This window comes from Trichosurus vulpecula, chromosome 9 (genome assembly GCF_011100635.1).
Source record: "Trichosurus vulpecula isolate mTriVul1 chromosome 9, mTriVul1.pri, whole genome shotgun sequence".
Lineage (NCBI taxonomy): Eukaryota > Metazoa > Chordata > Mammalia > Diprotodontia > Phalangeridae > Trichosurus > Trichosurus vulpecula.
The window spans coordinates 101,356,840-101,378,480 of record NC_050581.1 but is presented as its reverse complement, the minus strand read 5'-3'; the positions used below and the strand labels follow the sequence as shown (position 1 = coordinate 101,378,480).

At 35.8% G+C, this 21,641-nt stretch overlaps 2 protein-coding genes across 4 annotated transcripts in view; both read right to left on the bottom strand.

The window, feature by feature from the left end:
* Positions 1–21,641, bottom strand: part of FSD1L (fibronectin type III and SPRY domain containing 1 like) — a 90,465-nt gene that overhangs the window by 7,840 nt on the left and 60,984 nt on the right. Inside the window, exons 9-13 of one of the 3 annotated variants that reach the window (XM_036738065.1) lie at positions 17,899–18,028; positions 17,079–17,111; positions 8,362–8,462; positions 7,546–7,797; positions 1,787–1,875 (exon numbers count right to left, since the gene is read on the bottom strand). In XM_036738065.1, coding sequence (XP_036593960.1) covers positions 1,787–1,875; positions 7,546–7,797; positions 8,362–8,462; positions 17,079–17,111; positions 17,899–18,028 — 605 coding nt within the window. The remainder of the gene's footprint in view (positions 1–1,786; positions 1,876–7,545; positions 7,798–8,361; positions 8,463–17,078; positions 17,112–17,898; positions 18,029–21,641) is intronic. The other 2 variants (XM_036738066.1, XM_036738067.1) reach the window with 2 other exon arrangements.
* LOC118830944 (60S ribosomal protein L18a-like) lies at positions 13,144–13,686 on the bottom strand. Its single transcript, XM_036738068.1, has one exon. It carries the CDS (start codon positions 13,672–13,674, stop codon positions 13,144–13,146), a length of 531 nt encoding a protein of 176 aa, XP_036593963.1. The 5' UTR covers positions 13,675–13,686.

Here is a 21,641-nt window from a genome sequence, read left to right as displayed (position 1 = left end):
GATAGCTGTGGTGGAATGCCCTGGGCACATGATACTAGCTTTGTGTTAATCAATACTTTAATGAATGACAGATGAACTCATAAACTAAGACCTGATTATATTTGCAAATTATGTAATACATAGCTAATGTAAAATGACAGAGCAAAAATTCAAATATCAACTAAATTTTTAGAAAAGTTTAGAAGATTCTAACCTTAATGATTATGATATAAAGAAGGTCAAGATGAGGATGTTAACATGTAAAGGAATCTTATGCATGAAAACTCTTCTCCCTATTCCCCTTACCAAAACAGCCTTTATTAATAAAACACATGATAAATACAAGATTTGGATTAGTTGAGAATAAGGGGAAAGTGGTATCAGTAGAAAATAAGATGAAGTGTGTTGGAAATAAAAATGTAGAGGGGAGGGCGATGAGGGAGGGAGGTTATCATCATTTAGAATTTTATGGAATATTAGGCTACAGCATATTTAGAGGGAAAAGACTGAAAAAACTGATGGCACTATAACAATACATGACCCAGTCCAGTTTAAAAACAACTACCACCTTTATTACACAAGAACTTTTGACTTGATCTGTGCCACAATGCCAAGATACTCTACTTAGCTGTCTCCATTAACAACAGCTTGAACATTGGATTACTGTTCTGGGGTTTGCTTCTAAGAAACAGAACTATAGTTTTTACGTAGGTTCTCTGACAGCCTCTAAAGGTAACTAGAACAGAGATTACGCTACTAGATATATGCTCCAAAGAAGTTTCACATACACCAAAATATTCATAGCAGGCCGTGTTAGCAAAGAAAAATAAACATCCATAGCATGGAGAATAGCTAAATAAATTCTGGTACCAAAGTATAATAGAATATTATTGTGTTATAAGAAACAATAAATATGAAGAATTTAGAGAAGCATGGGAAGTCTTATGTGAGCTCATATAGAATGAAGTTAGCAGAACCAGGAAAACAATAAACACAATCATCAATATAAATGTAAGGAATTTGTAAAAATAAAACATGTAATTATAATGATAAAAACTGTCCCTAATATACCAACTTCCCTCCTTTACAGATACTGTCAGACTCACTCAATCAGTGGAGGGGTGTGTGTGTCAAATTTTTGCTGAATTGTTTTCCTTTTCTTTTCCTTTTTGTTACAAGGGATGTTTCAATGAACAGAGGAGAGGAAGAAGATATATTTAGAAACGAAAGTTACGTAAAAACAAAAGATATCAATTAAGACTTAAAAAATTTTAAAGAACATAGTAACTTTTTTTTAAACTACACTGTGAGAAATGGCAATTAGGTTAGTGCCTTGAGAGCTGGGACTAGCTAGGTTTACACAGGTGAAGAGTTCTACAGAATAGTTCCCTAAGAACAAAGAAGCAGATTATGAGCTATTTCAAAGAGAGCAGTTTTTGACAGAATTGGAGCTACTGTGGTGGATTCTAGGCCCATGATGAACCCAACATTCTAAAATTACAGGCCCTAAGAGGTGAAGAAAATAAGAAGAGTGGATAATGGCAACAGGTAGGAAGTTAAACAGTAACAGGATTTTCAGGAATATTCAGAAGCACTCCAAAGCTGGAAGCTGAAATCAGCATGATCTGATAAAGAAACACATAAATGTCACTTATGGGACACATTCTATATTCTACATAGCATAATACTAAAAATTGATGCTCTCAGTATAGACACAAGCAGGTATCACAGAAAGAATCTACTCCACTAAACAATGAAGCACAAGTCATTTTTCTTAAAGTTGCCAAATGACAATATAAATACTAACCATGAAACCAGGGAGCACTGGCTGTGTAAACTTTGTTTTAAAAGAATACAATAATTGCTTTGAGGCTGCATTGTAGAAGGACAGCTGACCTGAAATGAAAAAAAAATTTAAGAAGTTCAGTTACAGAAAAGAAAATCAACCCCAATCCCAAAAGAATCAGGGGGAAAACAATCTCAAAATATAATGTTTAAAATATAATGGTCAAACACTAGAAATTAAATACATATTAACAGCAAAATAGTTTCTCTAAAATTGTAATGGGCTGGATTTTAAATATTAACAATAACCCTTCTGTTGCAAACATCAATAGCAAAATATCTGGGTAAAGTTTTACATCTGAAGTCTCTAAGAATCTGATATGATTTGCCTATTTAGAATTCACTAATTGAAAACTTGTATTCTAAGCTCACTTTCAAGTTCAAGTGTTTATAAACAATAAGATTCATTAATAAAGCAAGAAAACTGTGAAAAAAATTACACAATTTGTTTTGTTTCTCTGATATTTAAGTGGATACTTCTCAGCCTAGCTCAGGAGTCTTCTATCATTGTCTCCTGGCTTCAGCTACTCAATCATCACTTTCTTTACTGATTGATACTATCTACTCAAACCCAATCCCTATAATCTATATAAACTAGGTTCACCTCCTTCCCCTCTACATTCTTATTTCCAACACACTTCTTATTTTCAACTGATATCTCTTTCCCCTTATTCTCAACCAAACCAAATCTTGTATTTAAAATTTTAGCTGAAAAACCAACCAAACAAAACCCAAAACACCTCTTCAAAGAAACATTCCCTTTCATTATCCTTAGACTGCAATGATCATTTCTTAAATATGACAGTCACTATAAGGATTCATGAGCCAGCTAGGTGGTGTGGTGGATGGAGCACTGGGCTTAGAATCAGGAAGACTCATCTCTCTGACTTCAAATCTGGCCTTAGACATTTGCTAGCTGTATGACCCTGGGCAAATCACTTAACCCTTGTTTGCCTCAGTTTCCTCATCTGTAAAATGAGCTGGAGAAGAAAATGGCAAACTGCTCTAGCCTCTTTGCCAAAAAAATCCAAAACAGGGTCACAGATAGTTGGACACAACTGAAACGACTTAACAACAACAAAAAAGTATACACAGAAAGTTAGAGCTGAAAAGGATTTGACACGATCATCTAATTTAATGCTTCATTTCTTCAAATGAAGAAACTGAGACCTAGAAAGACAGATTGCCTACAGTCACATAGCCAATCAGTGACAGAACTGGGACTAACACCCAGGTCAACTGCTCTGAATTCAATGCCTTTTCCATTACCTTATGCTGTATAAATTTATATAATATACATATATGTGTGTATACATATGCTGCATAAAATAAAATCATATGCTGTATAAAATTACTTATTTTAATATTTTTCCCTTACAATAGGTTACTAGAAACAAGTCTTCTATTTTTGTTATCAATTGTTGTATCTCCCACAACACTTAGTATAGTAATGGATACAGGAATAGGTGTTCCAAAAGTTTCGAGTCTCATTTGGAAGGAGACAAGATGAAACGCCTTTTTATTTATTATTATTCTAGCTGGCAAGCAATTATACTCAACCCCTCTAGAGCATATGATACTGATTGCCACTGCCTCCTCTTTGAAATTCTCCTTTCCTTGGCTTCATGACATCACACTTTCCCATTTCTCCTATTTAGAAAGCAATTCCCTCTATCCCCTTCGCTTTTCTTATTGCCTCTCTTGGCCCCTGAGAGTGCCTGGCCCTACGAAGCTCTGTTCTCTACCTTCTAATCTCCCTATACTTACTCTATCAGAATGACCTCATCTATCTCATGGCTTCAAACTAACAAATTCCAAATCTACATCCTGAATCCCAATTTCTCACCTAGGCACCATATTCCTAACTACCTAAAGAACAGGTCTGCCAGCCTAGCTGAAGCAACAAGACATCCTGAGGGAAAGACAGGAGGCAGCATGTGCCAGGCAAGTCAAGAACCTAAATCCAAGAGCCTTGGGAAGATCAATGCTTCCAGCACAGTGCCCACAACCATCTTCCAGAAAGCAACTACTATAGAGATACAGGTTGGCAGCTGATCCTACAAGTGCTACAGCCACAGCTACTAAAGACCCCAAAAATAAAGTTCTTGCCACCAAAGTCCTTGACAATGTCAAATGATTCAATATCAAAAACAGATGTGATTTTATCAGTGAAATGACATAAAAGAAGAGGCATTATCATCTGTTTTGCCATTGCACCCAAATAAACATGGAATTTTTCCATATGACTTGTAGCCAAAGCCTTCTGTATTTGTTGTCTCCCCCTACAGACTATGAACTCCCTAAGAACAGGACTTTCTAACTTTTTAGTTGTATCCTTAGCATTTATCATGCAGCTTTGCACATAGTAAGTGCTTAGTAAATGTTTTTTTTCATTCCTAAAGGGCAGCTTTGTCACTTGAAAATTAACATGTTAAACCATAATGGATAAAATGCTGAACACAAAATCAGAAGATGTGTATATGGGTAGGGAAGAACAGAAATAGGGAGGTTTTAAAGGGGGAGAGGAGAGAAAGATAATAAGTTGTTTTGGATATGTTGAGTTTGAAATGTCTCTGGGACATCTAGGCAGTTGGTGATGTGGAACTGAAATTTAGCAGGGAGAAGGTAAGGCCAAATGTGTAGTTCTATGAGTCATTTGCATAGAGATGAAAATCTCTCTCTCTCTCTCTCTCTCTCTCTCTCTCTCTCTCTCTCTCTCTCTCTCTCTAAATCTATCCCCCTCCCACACACTCAACCCTCATGTATTTCCTGAGCTCCAGTTCTGCATATCCAACTAACTGCTATATATCTCTACATGTAAATCCTATAGCTAACTCATACTCAATATGTCCAAATTTATCCTGATGACTAATCCTTTCCCATTGACTCCTAAACCCATTCTTCTTTACTAACTTACCAAATTTGGTGGAAGGCACCACCATTCACCTAGAGAGAATCTGCAATTCTTCAATATCACTCACCATACTCCCCCAATCCACATCAATTGTCAAGTTTTGTTAATTCTACCTTTTCAACTTCCCATGAATCCACCTCCTTCTCCTGGTTAAGGCTCTCATCACCTGGATCCAGACTGAGCTTCTGCAATAATCTCCTGTCTCTCTACATTCATCTTTTCTTCTCTTCAATCCATCTGCTACATAACTGTTAAAACTAATATTCTTAAAGCAAGGTTTGATCCTATCATTCCTCTGCTCAAGAAGTTTCAGTGGCTCCCTAATGCATCTAGAATGAACATAAACTCCTCTCATTGACATTTAAAGTCTTTCATTATCTGGTTTCAACCTATTTTTCTAAACTGAGTATATAGTATTTCTTCTTACACATTCTAGTCAACCTGGTCTACCAACTGGTCTCTGTACATGGCATTCCATCACCTGTCTCCACAGGCTGACTCCCTTGACAGAAATGCTCTCCCCACCCTTCATCACTGACTCTTAGAATTCCTAGCTTCCTTAAGGTTCAGCTCAAGTGCCACCTACTTTAAGAGACCTTTTTCGGATTTCCCTTCCCTAGGTGTTAGTACTCCCTCTCCCCAAATAACTCTATATTTATTTCCTGTATATAATGGAACACATCTTACACATGGCGGTTAGATCCTAAAATCAACAAAAGATGAAAGTTGCATACATATTTACCATCTCTCAAATCTTGTAAATCACCCACAAAGTACATTATTGTAGCCACTAGTTCTGGTGCTGCATCCCCCCCAGAAGATTCTGTTGCCCACTCCCAAAAGGGAAAGGGAGGGTACACGTAGCTAAGGTTGTGCCTAGTTCTGTATCACACCCATCCATATCTTAGAGCCAATCCTTATACTGTAGTTATAAATCCAGCTTGACAACTTCCTTGAGAGAGAGTGTGAGAGAGTGTGTGTGTGTGTGTGTGTGTGTGTGTGTGTGTGTGTGTGTGTGTGTGTGTGTGTGTGTGTGTGTGCATGCATGCACATGCATACAAGGATGCTTTTGAGAAGAAGTGAAATGTGAGGAGTTGAGGAGGTGATTCTGAACTCAAGCTAAGCCCTTTCCAGTGGATTTTTGGAAGGGCCCTCTAAGGAGGAAGCAGGGAAGTAGGCAAGAAATTAATCCCTGGTCCTGCTCAATGATACTTGGTAAACTGTAAAATATTAAAGCATGAAAAAAATTTCTACACATGTAATGCTTTAAAATACAGTGAAGCATAAGTACCATTATAGCTGACCTGAATTATTAACAGGACAATTATACACATTCAGACCAAAAATATTCAATATAAAGCAGGTAGAAAATAACTAATTATTAGTCTAAGCATTTCTGGCTCTTTTGATCCTTAAAGTCAAAGTTCTAAGCCGTCACTATATCTTGTCTGATTTATATAGCAGAAAATGTGTTATCAGTGTAGTTTTAGAAAAAAGTACTGCTTGTCAGAGAGACTATAAGAATTAATGCTTCCATAGGATGAGTGACCTAGACTAGTTGAAGTCTTAAATCCCTTTTAACTCTAAGAGTTTTATAGCTTTCATTTTAGTATATTTTATGCTTTACAAAGCACTTTATGTATAACACTTTTATAAGAGAGAAATGCTTAAGTGGTATCTCCATTTTGTGGCTGAAGAAACCAAGGCACAGAGAAGTTAAGTGACATACCCAAAGTCACACAGCTAATAAATGTTAACACAGAAATTCAAATTCAGATTCTTTTCAGTTTCAAGATGCATGCTTTTTTCTCCTGTGCCATTGTTGCATCTCTGAATTAAAGAGTTGTGTTTGTCAAAATCTTGTGGAAGTGAATATTGAAAACTAAAAATAAATTAATAATAATAATAATAATGATAAAGAAGTTAAAAAGGACCTACTTGTACAAAAATATTTATAGAAATTCTATTTGTGGTGGAAAAGAATTGGAAATTGAGGGAATGCCTATCAAGTGGTGAATGGATCAACAAGTTAGGATATATGAATATAATGGAATACTATTGTGCTATAAGAAACGACAAGCGGGCTGATTTGGGAAAAACCTGGAAAGTTACATGAATGGATATAAAGTGAAGTAAACATAGCAAAAGAATATGGTACATAGTAAAAGCAACGTTGTAGGATGATCAACTATGTATGACAGCTCTTCTCAGCAACACAATGGTCTGAGGCAATTCCAAAGGACTCATGAGGAAACATGCTATTCACACCCAGAGAAAGAACTTATGGAGTCTGAATAAAGATTAAAGCATGCTATTTTCACTTTATTTTTTTCCTGCTTTTTTTCTTTTGGTCTATTTCTTCTTCCACAGCATGACTAATATGGACATGTTTTACGTGATTGAATATGTATAACATATCAAATTGCTTATCCATCTTAGGAAGGAGGAAATGGAGAGAGAGAGAAAATTTGGAACTCAATTATTTTTTTTTAATTTATGCTAAATTTGTCTCTACATGTAATTGAAAAAAATTATTAAAAAAAGAGTAGATTTGAAAAAAAAAAAGATGTTTGGTTGGACATCCTTTGAATAAGTATAGAACAGTACACTTCAATGAAGCTCTGGGAGATCCACCACTTTTCCTGCCACCTCCAGAAGTGATTCTTCTAATATATCCCCCTATGGAGTTTGTGACTTGGACCCAGGTTTTCTTAACGCAGTAGTAATGTTAACTATAGGTACAATCAATTTAAGAGGCACTATTAAAGGTTTCTCTGAAAAAAGTGACTATAAAGTTGTGTAATTACCTCCATCAAAATCACAAAACACTCCTATCCTTTCAGGAACAATAACATCTAAAGCTTTGGCTTTATTGTTATGCTTTGCTGCAAAGGTGCTTTGTAGCCAGTTGTTGACATGGATACACCAACTAGTGTTTGTCTTTCCCAACTGGTCAAACTTCCCCAGGGTCTTATAGGCTAGTCCCACGCTATAGGATTTACAGTCTTTCTGGGCTCTGACTTCCCAATAATGTTGTCCACTTTCAATGGCAGTGTCTCCTGCAAAAGATTGAGAAGGTGAATTTGGATCTGTCTTTTTATAGTAAAAAATCTTCCAGAAAAAAGACTCTTTTCTAGGACTTGTATTCATTAAATAAGTTAAACATTCTAGTTGCATAATCCTGATTACAAGGCAAGAACCATGGCAATGTACATATACTAGATAAATATAACAAAGAACACCCTCAATACAATCCTAAACAACAACTTGACTTTTGTTACTATACTTTTTCTACAAATAACTGCAACGAAACTGTTCTACTATTAAGAAATGTAAGACCATATTCAATAAGCACCTCCTGAACATTATTTTGGAAACACGTGGAACACGGTATAATTTCCGTAAGTAATATTCTAAAGAAAAGATAGTAAGTCAATTTGAGAGAATAAAATGTAAAGGTTACGAAATCTGAGGATCTATAATGAGACATTTAAAAAAAAACAAAACTCTACATCGGATATGTAAGTGTCCAGGTCCACTTTTCCTGGGTGGAAAGCCCATTAGTTTGTCTATCCTGCTTCCAACCTATCTAAAACATGATGAAATCTAAAGTTTTACCCTACCCAATACTGTGTATGATTCACCAGTAAAACGATCTCTGCTGCCCCTTAGAGACGATGGTCTGGAGCCCACTGAAGTCCGTTTAGGTGATGGTGTACCACTTCTACAAAACAGGAACAGAAAAAAATCCAGGATAAGGATGCTTGATAAAGTATAAAATGTCAGAGCATGGAATAAAACTTTCTACATGAAAGGTTTTCAATTATGCTCATCAGCATCATTTTAGTTGGTCAGAATTGTTAACATGACAATGATAACCATTCAAATAAAAATTATTCAAAACAAAGCAAGTAAAAACAACTGTTATCATGCAGACTAAACAAAGATTAGATTCATATCAGAAAAAGGAAGTAGGAAACAAGATAGGAAAAGAGAAGGACAAAAGTAAAAGAAGAAAGATGGCAAATTCACTTTCGAATTGAACAAGAATAACTAAAGACACTTCCTTTGCAATTAGATTTAAATAAATAATACAAGACTGGGTAAGTTCAAGACAGTATGATGGCTGCCCACACGATTTGAGGGAATGCAGAAATGGATGAAATCACAAATCCACCAAAGTAAGAAAGCATCAGGCACTTTTTCATTATGGGTATAAGTAACCAATTCTTAGTCAAATTAACCTGAAGATTTTTTGCCTGCATGCTACAGAAAGCACACTATATGTAAAACAAGATGGTAAAAAATATTCATAAAATATAAAGCTAAAAGTAAACCTTAGAAATCATGGGGTATAACCTACTTATTTTACAAATAAAAAAAGTGAGACCTAGAAAGATGAAAATAACCTACCTAAAAATCATATAGCAAATAAAATGCAAAGGATCCAAATTTCATTCCATAGCAGCTGGATTGCTGGTAATTTAAGATCCTCCCAAACCTCTGGGAGTAATATAATTTACTACTTATCCTCCTACTAATTTTCCAAAAACTCTGATATAATTCCAAAAAATGTAAGTCTACAACATTAGAAAGAAAATAGATTTGTTAATGCTTCCAAACAATTTCAAAAATTATTATCATGACTACTTTAGATTATACTACATGACTGTAAAACTATATTCTTGGTGCTTGACTTAAAGTGATAGGACTTTTCTCCATTAACATTATTGCCAGGAGTTTTTTTGTTCCTGAGAAAAACTAAAGTAAAAACATTTCAATAAGCTGGCCTCCCCTAAGAAAGGAAGCATGGTATAGTGGACAGAGCCATCCCATTGTCTTCCAGAAAGCTTTGGTTTCAAGTCCTACCTCTGATACATACAGGTGTGAACATGGGCAAGTCATTACCCTTACAAAAGCCCAGATTCATTTCTAAAACTGTAAATGGATGAGTTGCTGATCTGCATTGGTGGAGGAAGTTTCCACATATGGAGTTGCCGACTTTGGTGAAAGAGATCCAAACCTTCCTCCATTCTTAGAAAAAAAAAATTCTTCACTAAATTTCTACTTCAAGTTTCAGTGGCACATACGTAACCTTGGGTTCTCAATAGCTAAGGTAAATCTTACTATGTGGTACTGGAAAATCAGTTATTGCTAAGGAGACCCCTGAGAAAACCCCAGTTTGCATAATAAAGAATGGACTCAGACCTTTTGGCATTTAGCAAATGTCCCTGGGGCTCCGCGACTCCACCAAGGAATGTCAATAAGATTATCCCACTTAACGAAAACCTGTCAGAATCTTTTGATCTGTCAGGACCTTTGTTCCTGTTCCCCCCACCTTGTGACCTGGCCTGTAAGTTCCAAGAGATAATTAACCTCTGTACCCTGTATTTTCTATTTAAGCTACTCCTCCACCCCAACTCAGGGCCATTTTGATTTGGGTAAGAGACCCCGAATGGTCGCAGGCTAATAAATTCTCCATTTAGAACTTATACTCTGTGGCGTGTCTCACTCACTTTTGGTACAACAACTATTTTTCCAAGAAAGAAAGTTCTTCAATATGGATCTAGTAATCCAAAAAGCAACCTAACAAATTCATGTGTGTGTGATCTTTTTTGATATTCATTTTTAAATTAACAAGCCCTTATTTTTTCTCCCCATTCCCAATGTATTTTTTCATCATTACTCCCATTTCATTTTTTTAATTTTGAGTTCTAAATTCTCTTCCTCCTTCCCAGCCCTTCCTCAACCACTGAGAAGGCAAGCAATATGATATCAATAATACATATGAAATCAGGCAAAATATATTTCCATATTATCTTAATCACAAAAAAGCAAGAAAAATAAAACGAGAAAAATTATATTTCAATTTGGACTCAGCTCATTGGTTCTCCCTCTGAAAGTGGATAACATGAGTCCTTTAGAATTGTCTTGGATCATTATACTGATCAGAGTTGCTAAGTTTTTAACTGATCATCATTACAATATTGCTGTTACTATGTACACACAACGATGTCTTAGTTCTGCTCACTTCCCTCTGTATCAATTGATAAAAGTCTTCCCGTCCCACTCATCATTGCTCATAGTACAATAGCTCTCCATCACAATCATATGCCACAACTTGTTCAGGAATTCCCTGTGCATCCCCTCAATTTCCAATTCTTTTACACCACAAAAAAAAAAAGATGCTAAATTTTTGTACATGTAGGTCATTTTCCTTTTTTCTTTTATCTCCTTGGGGTACAGACTTAATAGTAGTATTGCTAAGTCAAAGTGTATGCACAGTTTTATACTCCCTTTGGGCATATTTCCAAATTGCTCTCCAGAATGGAGACTCCACCAACAGTTCATTATTATTGTTATTATTCATATTCTTCATCTATTTTCCCACATCCCTTCTGGCATTTGTAATTTCTGATAGGCATGAGGGAGTACTTCAGAGTTGTTTTCATTTGCATTTCTCTAATTGATAGCAATTTAGAGCATTTTTTCATATGATTATAGAAAGCTTTCACTTCTTCTGAAAACTATTTGTTCATGTCCTTTGACTATTTATCAGTTGGAGAATGGCTCTTAGTTTTATAAATCTGATTAAGTTCCATACATATTTGAGAAAAGAGGCCTTTATCAAATTTACTGTAAAATTTTTTGATTTTACTTCCTTGTTCATGGTACCTTTCAGCAAAATGCAGTCTCCCTGCCTATTTCTTTTAATTAAGTCTACTGTTGCTTTGCTTTGTCTAAGATCATGACTGCTACCCTGCTTTTTTTTTTTTTACTACAGCTGAAGCATAATAGATTCTGTTCCATTTCATTATTTTAACTCTGTGTGTCTTTCTGTATCAAGTGGGTCTCTTATAAACAATGTATTGTTGGATTCTGGTTCCTAATCCATTCTGCTATCCACCTTCATTTTATGAGTGAGTTCATCCCTTTCATATTCACCGTTATTATTACTATTTCCATCCATCCTATCTTTTTCTCTCCCTCTCCCTTTTTGTTTTGTCCCTCCTCTGTTTTGCATCTGACCACTGACTCTTTTAATTCACCTTCCTTTTAATCTGTCCCCCACCCCACACACACATCTTTCTCGTAACCCTTTCCCTTCCTATTTCCCTGTTAAGATAGATTTCTCTACCGCACTTAGTGTAGTCTTCCCATTTAGAACCAATTCTGATGAGAGTGAGACTCAAGCATTGCCTTTTCCCCTCCACTTTAAAAGTTCTTCTTTATGCCCCCCTTTTATGAGAGAGAATTTCCCTCAATCCAACTCTTCCTTCTTCCTTCTCTCACCCCTTCATTATTTCTGGAGAACATTCCAACATAATTGACTAACACCCATACCCTCTAGCTATGTAGATTGCTTCTAACTGCCTTAATAATGATAAAGTTCTTAGAATTACATGTATTTGTTTACACATATATAACCCACATGCTTACTATCTTAGGGAGGAGGGAGATGAAGAGAGGAGGAAGGAAATTTGGAACTCAAAATTTTATTTTAAAAAATGAATGTTAAAAAAATTTTTTAACCTTTCTGGACCAGATTTTAAAAAATTACATGTACTGTATTCCCAGATAAGAACATACACAATTTAACCCTATTGATACTCTTATTTCTCTTTCATGTTTACCTTCTTAATGTTTCTCTTGAGTCTGATGTCTGAATGTCAAATTTTTTGCTCAGTTCTAATCATTTCATCAGAAATGCTTGAAAGTCCTCTATTTCATTAAATATCCATTTTTTTTCTTCTGAAGGATTATACTCAGTATTGCTGGGTAGGTAATTCTTGGATTGTAACCTTAACTCTTTTGCCACCCAGAATATCGTATTTCAAGTCCTCCAATCCTTTAATGTAGAATCTGCTAAATCCTGTGTTATCCAGTGTGTCTCAACAGTATTTGAATTGTTTCTTTCTGGCGGCTTGCAATAGTTTCTGTTTGACCTGGGAGTTCTGGAATGTAGCTATCATATTCTTGGGAGTTTTCATTTTGGGATCGCATTCTGGAGGTGATCGGTGGATTCTTACAATTTCTATTTTACCCTCTACTTCTAGGCTATCAAGGCAGTTTTCCTTGATTTCTTGAAATATGATGTCTTGGCTCTTCTGATCATGGCTTTTACTGTCCAATAATTCTTAAATTATCTCTCTTAGATCTATTTTCCAGGTTAGTTGTTTTAACGAGGTATTTCACATTTTCTTCTATTATTTTTTCATTCCTTTGACTTTGTTTTATCAGTTTTCACTTGCCCAATTCTAATTTTTTAAGGAATTATTTTCTTCACTAAGTTTTTTTAAACCTCTTTTTGCATTTAGCTAATTCTGCATTTCTTTCTTTTTTTTTCCAATTGAGAAATTTATTTAAACGGGTCAAATAAAACAGGTGCCTCCTTGTCTCCGCACTTAGAAGAAGGTGTTGGGTCTCTTGGTAGTAAAGCGTGGTTTGTGCTGGCGCCGTAGCACTCTGTGGGGCAGAGGGAACTTGATTTTGGAATTGTGAAACTGCTTGACTGCGGGCCGGCGGCACTTGCTGACAGGAATTTCTTCTACTTTCATGATCTGGATAGAGTGGGCCCGGGCACGGTGACGGGCTCCCATATCTCGGTAGCACTGAGTGACAGCACCAGCGGTGGTCAGGTCCCTGTACTCCCTGTACATGTTGCGGGTCCCGCTCCTGGAATCGTAGCGCAGCCAGATACCAAAATTTTTCACTCTAAGAGGGGACTTTTCAAAGACCTGTCCACAGTATACAATTTCTCCAGAAGACTTCTTCATCTTTTTCAGCTGAGAAACGAAGTACCAGAATCGGGACTTTGCTACAACATGGTTAAGAGCAAAGATCCGCATCCGATAAAGAGGTGGCACTGGACTCTTGGGAGTAGGCAGGCAGCGTCCAACTACCTTATACTCTCTCAGGGTGCCCGAGGCCTTCATAGTGCTGCCGCCTCACTCCCCGCCAACCCGCAAAAGGCTAATTCTGCTTTTCTTAAGGAGTTCTTTTCTTCAGTGAGCCTTTGTACCACTTTTTCCATTTGGCCCATTCTGTTTTTTCAAGGAATTTTTTTCTTTAGCATTAGGCCAATTCTGTTAAAACTTAAACGGTGTTATTTTCTTTAGTTTTTTTTAGTGCCTATTTAACAAAGCTATTAATTCTCTTTTATCACTCTCATTTCTTTTCCCAATTTTTCCTCTGTGACTCTTAGCTCTTTCTTTAACTCTTCTAGAAATTCTTCTTGGGACTGGGTACAATTATCATTTTTTTCTTTGAGGCTTTGGTTGTAGATGTTTTCACACTGTTGTCTTCTTCCAAGTGTGAGTCTTGATCTTCCCTGACACCATAGAAGCTTTTTATGGTCAAGCTCTTTTTGTTGTTGTTTGCTCATTTTTCCAGCCTATTTCTTGACTTTGAACTTCATGTTAAATTTGGGCTCTGTTCAGCTTGCAGTGGGAAAGCAATGTCCCAAGTTTCAGCCTTTTTCATGCTGCTGTTTTCAGAGCTAGTTTAGGGGAGAGGGGTCCCTAAGTTTTTGGTGCTTCCAAGGTGGTGTGATCTGGAGAAAAGTGTGGTCACTGCTTTCCTGGTCTATTCTCTGGTCTCTACCTAGGAATGGCTCCTGCTCTTCTGTAGCCATAAGTGCTAGTGCTCATTTTGGCCCTGGACATGTGACCATGTCCTCTGCTCTCCTACAGCCCTAAGTGCAACATTGTCCTCTCTGCCTTGGAACTACAACCAGGGCCACTGTTCCCTTATAACCAACCATAAGCACTCCTCTCCACCCTGGAACTGTGACCCAGAACTGGGTATGGGCAATAGAGTTGTCAGTAATGTAGCAGCTGCATCCAGTGCCAGCAAAAGATCCCCTATAATCTCTTTCTGACCAGTTGTCCAACCCCTTTACCATCTCTGGGCTAAGTGCTCCCTAAGACACTGCTGCTGTCCCAACTGCCTCCAAAGAAGCTGAAATGCTGTTCTGTTACAATGAAATATAACATAAAACAATACAGAATATAATTATATTGCTGACAGACAAGGTAGATAAAATAAAAAAAATTAGTACTGGACTTGCAGTGAAAAATCCTCGAAGATATTAGATACTCCTGGCTTTTACAATTTGCTTAATATTTCTAAGTCTGTTTCCTCAGATATAAAATGGAGCTGGTAATATGTATACTAGTGTATTCATGTGTTTTGAAGAATGCTCTTTGCCACATAATTTGCTACATACATAAGCCCCAAACTAGTGACACTGGCCTTCATGCTGTTCTTTGAACAAGACATTCCCTCTCCCAACTCCCAACATTTTCATTAACTGTCTCTCATCCCTGGAAATTCCTCCTTCCTCATCTTTGCCTCCTGCCTTTCCCTAGCTTTCTTCAAGTCTCAGCTAAAACCTCACCTTCTAAAGGATGCCTTTCTTGATCCTTGTTAATTCTTTTTTTTAAAATTTGGAGGGGAGAAGGCAAGGCAATTGGGGTTGTGTGACTTGCCCAAAGTCACACAGTTAGTAAGTGTCAAGTGTTTGAGGCTGAATTTGAATGCAGGTCCTCCTGACTTCAGGGTCAATGCTCTATTCACTGCACCACCTAGCTGTCCCGATCCTCATTAATTCTAATGCCTTCCCTCTGTTGATTATTTCCAATTTAACCTGCATAGTTTGTTTGTAAATAGTTGTTTGCACACTGTCTCCCCCATTAGACTATAAGCTCCTTGAGGGTAGGGACTGTCTTTTACCTTTCTTTGTATCTCTGGCACTAGTAGATACTTGATAAATCTGTACTGTCTGTCTGACTAAGGTAAATGATAAAGAGTTGGAAGAGAATTTAAAAAGATGTGTGTGTACCATGAAAAAGGCTGGCTAGTAGTAAAAGACAGATGAAAGGGGTATGTACATAGTATCTGAGGGAGGAAGGACAAGAGAAGAGGAAATAACCCCCGAAGGCCCTGTGTGACACCAGCCTAAACAGTGTGTTGCTATCCATCTGGGGAGGATAGAGAAGTAGACTGGGTGGAACTGCCTAAGGAAAACAGATGAGAAAAGGGGAGGGAGAAGTAATGTGACATACAATCAGCAGTTTAGACATACAAGATGTCTACAGGTTGGATATTAATACCAACCTCCGTTTACAGCCACAAGAGTTCAGGGACTAAGGGACTAAGAGTATGTAACAGTAAGAGAACATCATACAAATTAACTGAAATTTTCATTTAGCATTAGGTAAAAAACAAACTTATGGAGTTTGAGAATCAGAAGAAAACTGTATACTTACCAGAAGAAAACAAAATTATGGAAAGCATGAAAAATAAATATAACTCAGAATTAGGGCTTAATCTCAGTGAAAATAAAGGAAAGAGAACATTCCCATTATCAGCATTTCATTCTTCTGCCCATAGTGTACCTATGCTGGAAGCTCTCCAGTTTCTGCTTTCTGACACAAAAAAGCAGATTTATTTATTCCTTAAGGAAATTTCAGCTAACTTCAAACAAAAGGCAGTTATGTTAAGCAACATTTGACAGACAAAATAGAAGAGGAAGATTTTTGGAAAACCATTTGCATTTCAGAAAAACTTTTTAAAATGAAAAGAACAAATATAACCCGAAATGCTAAAATCTGGCTATCCAAAACTTTGTGACCAATTCTGACTAGATATCTTCCAAGAAATCCAACAGCCTTTAACAGCTTATAACAATTTGTAACAATGAAACAGTAAAATGAAAAACACCTTCTACCAAAAATAAACAAATTAATCAACTGGTAAGATAACTTAAAAACATAACAATCTGTTTTACCACAGAGATTTGCTACATACTTTTAATTTGCTTGCAAATTTTCTTCTTTAGATCTGAAATTTTTTTTTTATTATTCTTTAGCTATCTATGGTATTGTCCTTTTAATTTAGAAAAATTGTTATGTTCTGAAAATTTGCTTTTCAGACAATATTATGCACATAAAACTTTTAAAAATATTTTTCATCTTTCAAATTTTAAACATACAAGTAAAAGCTACAATGTTATATAAATTGACTGTAATGAGACAAAAGACATTCCAAAAGTAACAATGATCAAAATCCAAGCATGAATGAATGCAAGAAATCAGGTTTAGGAAAAAGAAACTATTATGAGATTTTAAAGTAATTGGTTATGTAGTTTATACTACAAAACCGAAAGCTGCAGTTATAAAACAATCTATCAACACATCCATTAGCTGATAAAGGCTGCTAGGATTGGCTTCTGCTTATTAATTTAGACAGTGCTAAGTGTTAAAAAGAAAATTACTGCAAATTTTTCAGCCAAGCTAGACATACTAAATCCTAGAATCATAAAGATATAGGTCATCACCTTTTATTGTTCTTCAGTGCAGTAACATGGACACTGTCAGATAGAAATAAGCAATTATTAAGAGACTAACATTACTACTTTTAAAAAAGTTAACTTACAAAGAAATAAAATTGATGGCCACCTTCCAGAAGTACTTTCGCTGTTCTACTGATAAAACTCGAATCTGCATTTATAGAAGATTGTCTCAGTTCAAATAACATTTATTTTCATGAGAGAGGGTAAGAAACCTCTATCTGTAAATCATTCAGGCAACTTGTGACAATACAATGATATGCAGCCTGAAGGTTATAAACGCAGTCTGTGTTTACAGTTGGCCCAGGAGCAAGAATTGGCCTAGTATGTGTTACAGTGTCTTATTCACTGCAGAGCTTTCAGGTAAATATCTCAACTGCAAAGTCGAAAAATGGTGGAATGATACAAGTAACTTTTCCTCTAAACGGTTTGAGCTACTATAAAACAATTTTAAAAAACAGAATGTTGAAAAATTTAAAAAAGAAATAAATAGCAAAGATAAGGAGAAGAAAGCAAAGTTATGAAGGGTGATGGAAGTGATATGAACCAAAAAACTCAAATAACTGGCAAAATAATATCATATTTACTTAATACAATACTTGCCACATAATGGATATACAGTGTTGCTGATTAACTCCACTAGTATAAAGAGTTAATATCACTACAAATTAATGTAAAAAATAACTAAATGCATATTTAATTTACATATATAAAAAGCAGACCTAATTCATTAACTATTAAAGTAAAATTGAGACACAACAATGCAATCTCAATTTCAAAAGTAAAACTAAAAATAGGTGTTCCTTACCTGCCTTTATTCTCTTTTCCTTTCATTTTATTTTCTTGACTTTTTCCTCCAGTTGGATCCCATTCCACACAGTTATCTTCAACTTTCAAGTTCAGATGGGATGATGAGCTATCCAAATTGAAGTTAAGTGCTATTTAAGACAACATGTTAAATTGTTAAAAGATAAAGGAACTTATATCTACACCTTCATGAGTTTGTGATTTCAAATATATAAAAAAGCCTATAATGCCGAAAGTCACTATTGGTCTTAGTATGACAAAAAGGATTCAGAAACTGAGGCTAATGGGGCTTATACTGCCTGTCTCATGGAGTCACTGTGAGAAGAAACTTCTGTAATTTAAGTGTAATAAAATAAAAACTATCATGAATAATTTTCTTGGGAAGATAACAGACATTTTGAGGGTTACCAGGACAACACTTTGCAAGGCACATTTCCTGCCATTCTTATTGGGCAGAAAATGTATATGTAGATTTGACTGGGGAGAGTGGTAAAAGGAGCGGCCTTAGGACAAGGGTATAAAACCTGGTAAACTGAACTCTGCCCAACATACTTAAGAACAGATAATCAAAGGGGAAACATCAGAAATAATCTAGTCTCCACTCCCTCTTTTTAGACAGGGATAGGTATTAAGCACTTATTCTATGTCAGGCTCTGTTACTTAAACTCTAAGTATACAAATATAGGGGCAGCTAGGTAGCACAGTGAAGTGCCAGGTCTGGAGTCAGGAAGACTCATCTTCCTGAGATCAAATATGGCCTCAGATACTTGCTAGTTGTGTGGCCCTGGGCAAGTCACTTAACCCTATTTGCCTCAGTTTCCTAATCTGTAAAATGAGCTGGAGAAGAAAATGTCAAACCATTCCAGCATCTCTGCCAAGAAAACCTAAATGGGGTCACAAAGAGTTGGACACAACTGAAACAATGACTGAACAACAATATCATACAGGAGGAGCCTGAAGATCATGGGTTTCAGAACTGCAACCTATGGGCAAGTACTCCTTGAAGCCTCTCAGAACAATAATTACAGATCTAGCTAAGATTTTAAAGGTTTCTTTCAGTTTTATTTATAAAAGTAGGGTAGGAAAAGAGTGACTGCAAAGTTCACTACCATCTCTAAATCCTATAATCCTATGGGAAAGTCAGAAATCCTTGGGCAACTTTATCTATTAAGCAGTTATGAAAACTAGCCCCTTGTACTGGTTGTAATATCTCATGTTAAGGAACATGACTGACTCCAGATGAAGTAATATATTACAGATTATAATACTTAAAGCATCTTCTAGTCACACATTGAAGAAATATTTTTAGAAAGAGCTATAAATATTATTGAGGCAGCCAGGTAGTGCAGTGGATACAGCATTGGGCCTGGAGTAAGACCTGAGTTCAAATCTGACCGCCAAAACTTACTAGCTGTGTGACCCTCTGCAAATCACTTAACACTGTCTGCCTCATTTTCCCCAACTTGTAAAAGTAGGGATAATAAAAGCATTTACCTGAGAATCAAATGAGATAACTGTAAAACACTTAGCATAGTGCCTAGCACAGTCAACATTACATAAATGCTAGCTATTTTTTTAATCCTATTCCAAGACCATCTCTCCTCTTTGTAAAGAGAATGTAAGCAAAAAGGGAGAAAAGTATAAAAGAATAGGATGGCTGGAAATACAATTAACATCATAATGGATGGAAATACAATACAATTGCCATCATAACTCTGAACGTGAATGGGTTGAACTGACCCATAAAATGGAAGAGGGTAGCAGACTGGATTAGAAAGCATAATAAAAGACTCTGGTCTTTACAAGAAACACCGTTGGAAAAAAAGATTCAAATAGAGTTAAAATAAGGAACTGGAGCAAAATGTGTGATGCTTCAGCTGAAATCAAAAGAGCAAGAGTAGCAATGATGATTTCAGACAAGATAAAAGGAAAAATAGACTTTAAAAGAGATAAATAAAAGGCAAAGAAATTTTGCTGAAAGGTGCAATAGACGATGAATTGATTTTAAAATTTAGCATATGGAACATATACTAATGTCAAATGGCACAAAATCTAAACACTTACATAAAAGAATTACAGGGGAAAATGCATAGTTAAATTAATGGTGGAAAACCTCAATGTATCAAAGAGCTAGAAAAATCTAGCAACAACAACGCACACATGAAAGAAGTAAAGGATTTGAAAAGAATTTTAGAAATATTGCCTGTGATAAGGGTCTGGCAATTACTGAATGGAAACAGAAAGGAAGATACATATTTCTCCGCTATATATGGTACCTTTACAAAAAACTAACCATTAGGGCATAAAAACTTTACAAACAAATACAGAAAACCAGAAATATTAAATACATCCTTTAATTAAATACTTTGACCACAATATAATAAATTTATGCTCAACTAAGAGCTGTTGAATAAAGCATTAAAAATCAACTGAAGACTAATTAACTAAATCTAAAAGAACTGGTGGGTCAAAGAACATATCATAGAAACTATAATTTCAGTACAGAAAATGAAAACAATAAGGCAACATACCAAATATTGTGGGATGCAAGTATAGCAGCTTTTAGGAGGAAAGATATATCTATCTAATCACTTTTATCAACAAAAGAAAAAAAGAACAGATTAGCAAATTGGGCATACAACTAAAAAAACCTAGAAAACCAACAAATTTAAAATCTCAATTAAGTACCCTGAGAAATACTGAAAATCAAAAAAGAGATTATTAGTAACATTAAAAGAAACTGAATTTTAAAACCACTGAATTAAAAAATAAAACAAAGAGCTGGAGTTTTTTTGGGGAGGAACAATAAAATAGATAAACCATCAGCTTATTTTTTTAAAGAAGAAAACCAAATTATCAGTATTAAAAATGAAAAAGAAATCATAACGAATGAAGAATAAAGGATATTGATAGAAACTATTTTGTTCAACTATATGCCAATAAAAATGACAAATCAAATGCATAATTAACAATAATAATAATGATAAGATTACTAGTTATTTATGGCATGGATGGGACAAGAAAACTGGCCTCCATTCCCAGGCTAGTACTTCTTACTATATACACCACTGTGGTACCAGCTGTTTTTTGGACAAGACCTGTTTTCATTTAAGGAACCACCAATGAGGAACTCTGCTCTACAATGCAAACCAGCACCTACTCCCCAACTTACAATCCCAGAAAACTGCTTAGGACACCTGTAAAGTTAAGTGATTTGCCCAGGGTCACACAGCCAGTATGTATCAGAGACAGGAGTTGAATACAGGTCATCATGATTTCAAAATCAGGCTTCTATCCACTACATGACACAATGACTTTTGGTGCAACTATTACCCCATCATTAAAAACCATTTAAGTCTCCAACAATTCCTTTCCAGTCACAGTACGTGGTATCCCCAAACTCTTAGTTCTTACCCTGTGTATTGCCCTAGTTACTAGTTCCCCAGCTTAAGTAAAGATACACATTAGAATCATTTATGACTGACTGAGAAGGAACCTCAGAAAAAGATGTGAGGACTACCCTTCTAGCCAGACACAGGACAAAGCAAGGAATAAAAACAATGCTTTATTATACAGGAAACAGTTTTAGAATCAGCCTTATCTTCATTATGATAAGTTCCTGAACTAGGTACTACTTTTATTTCCCTTTAGGCCTTAGGGTCAACTGCAAAGTTTTTGCTAGTATCCTATTAAGATTACAAGAAAATGTTGGAAATGACTGGCCTTAAAAAAACTAAAGGTATA

What these genes read in the sequence shown, in the direction of transcription:
- LOC118830944 (XM_036738068.1), bottom strand. Translation starts at nt 13,674, where the DNA reads ATGAAGGCCTCGGGCACCCTGAGAGAGTATAAGGTAGTTGGACGCTGC.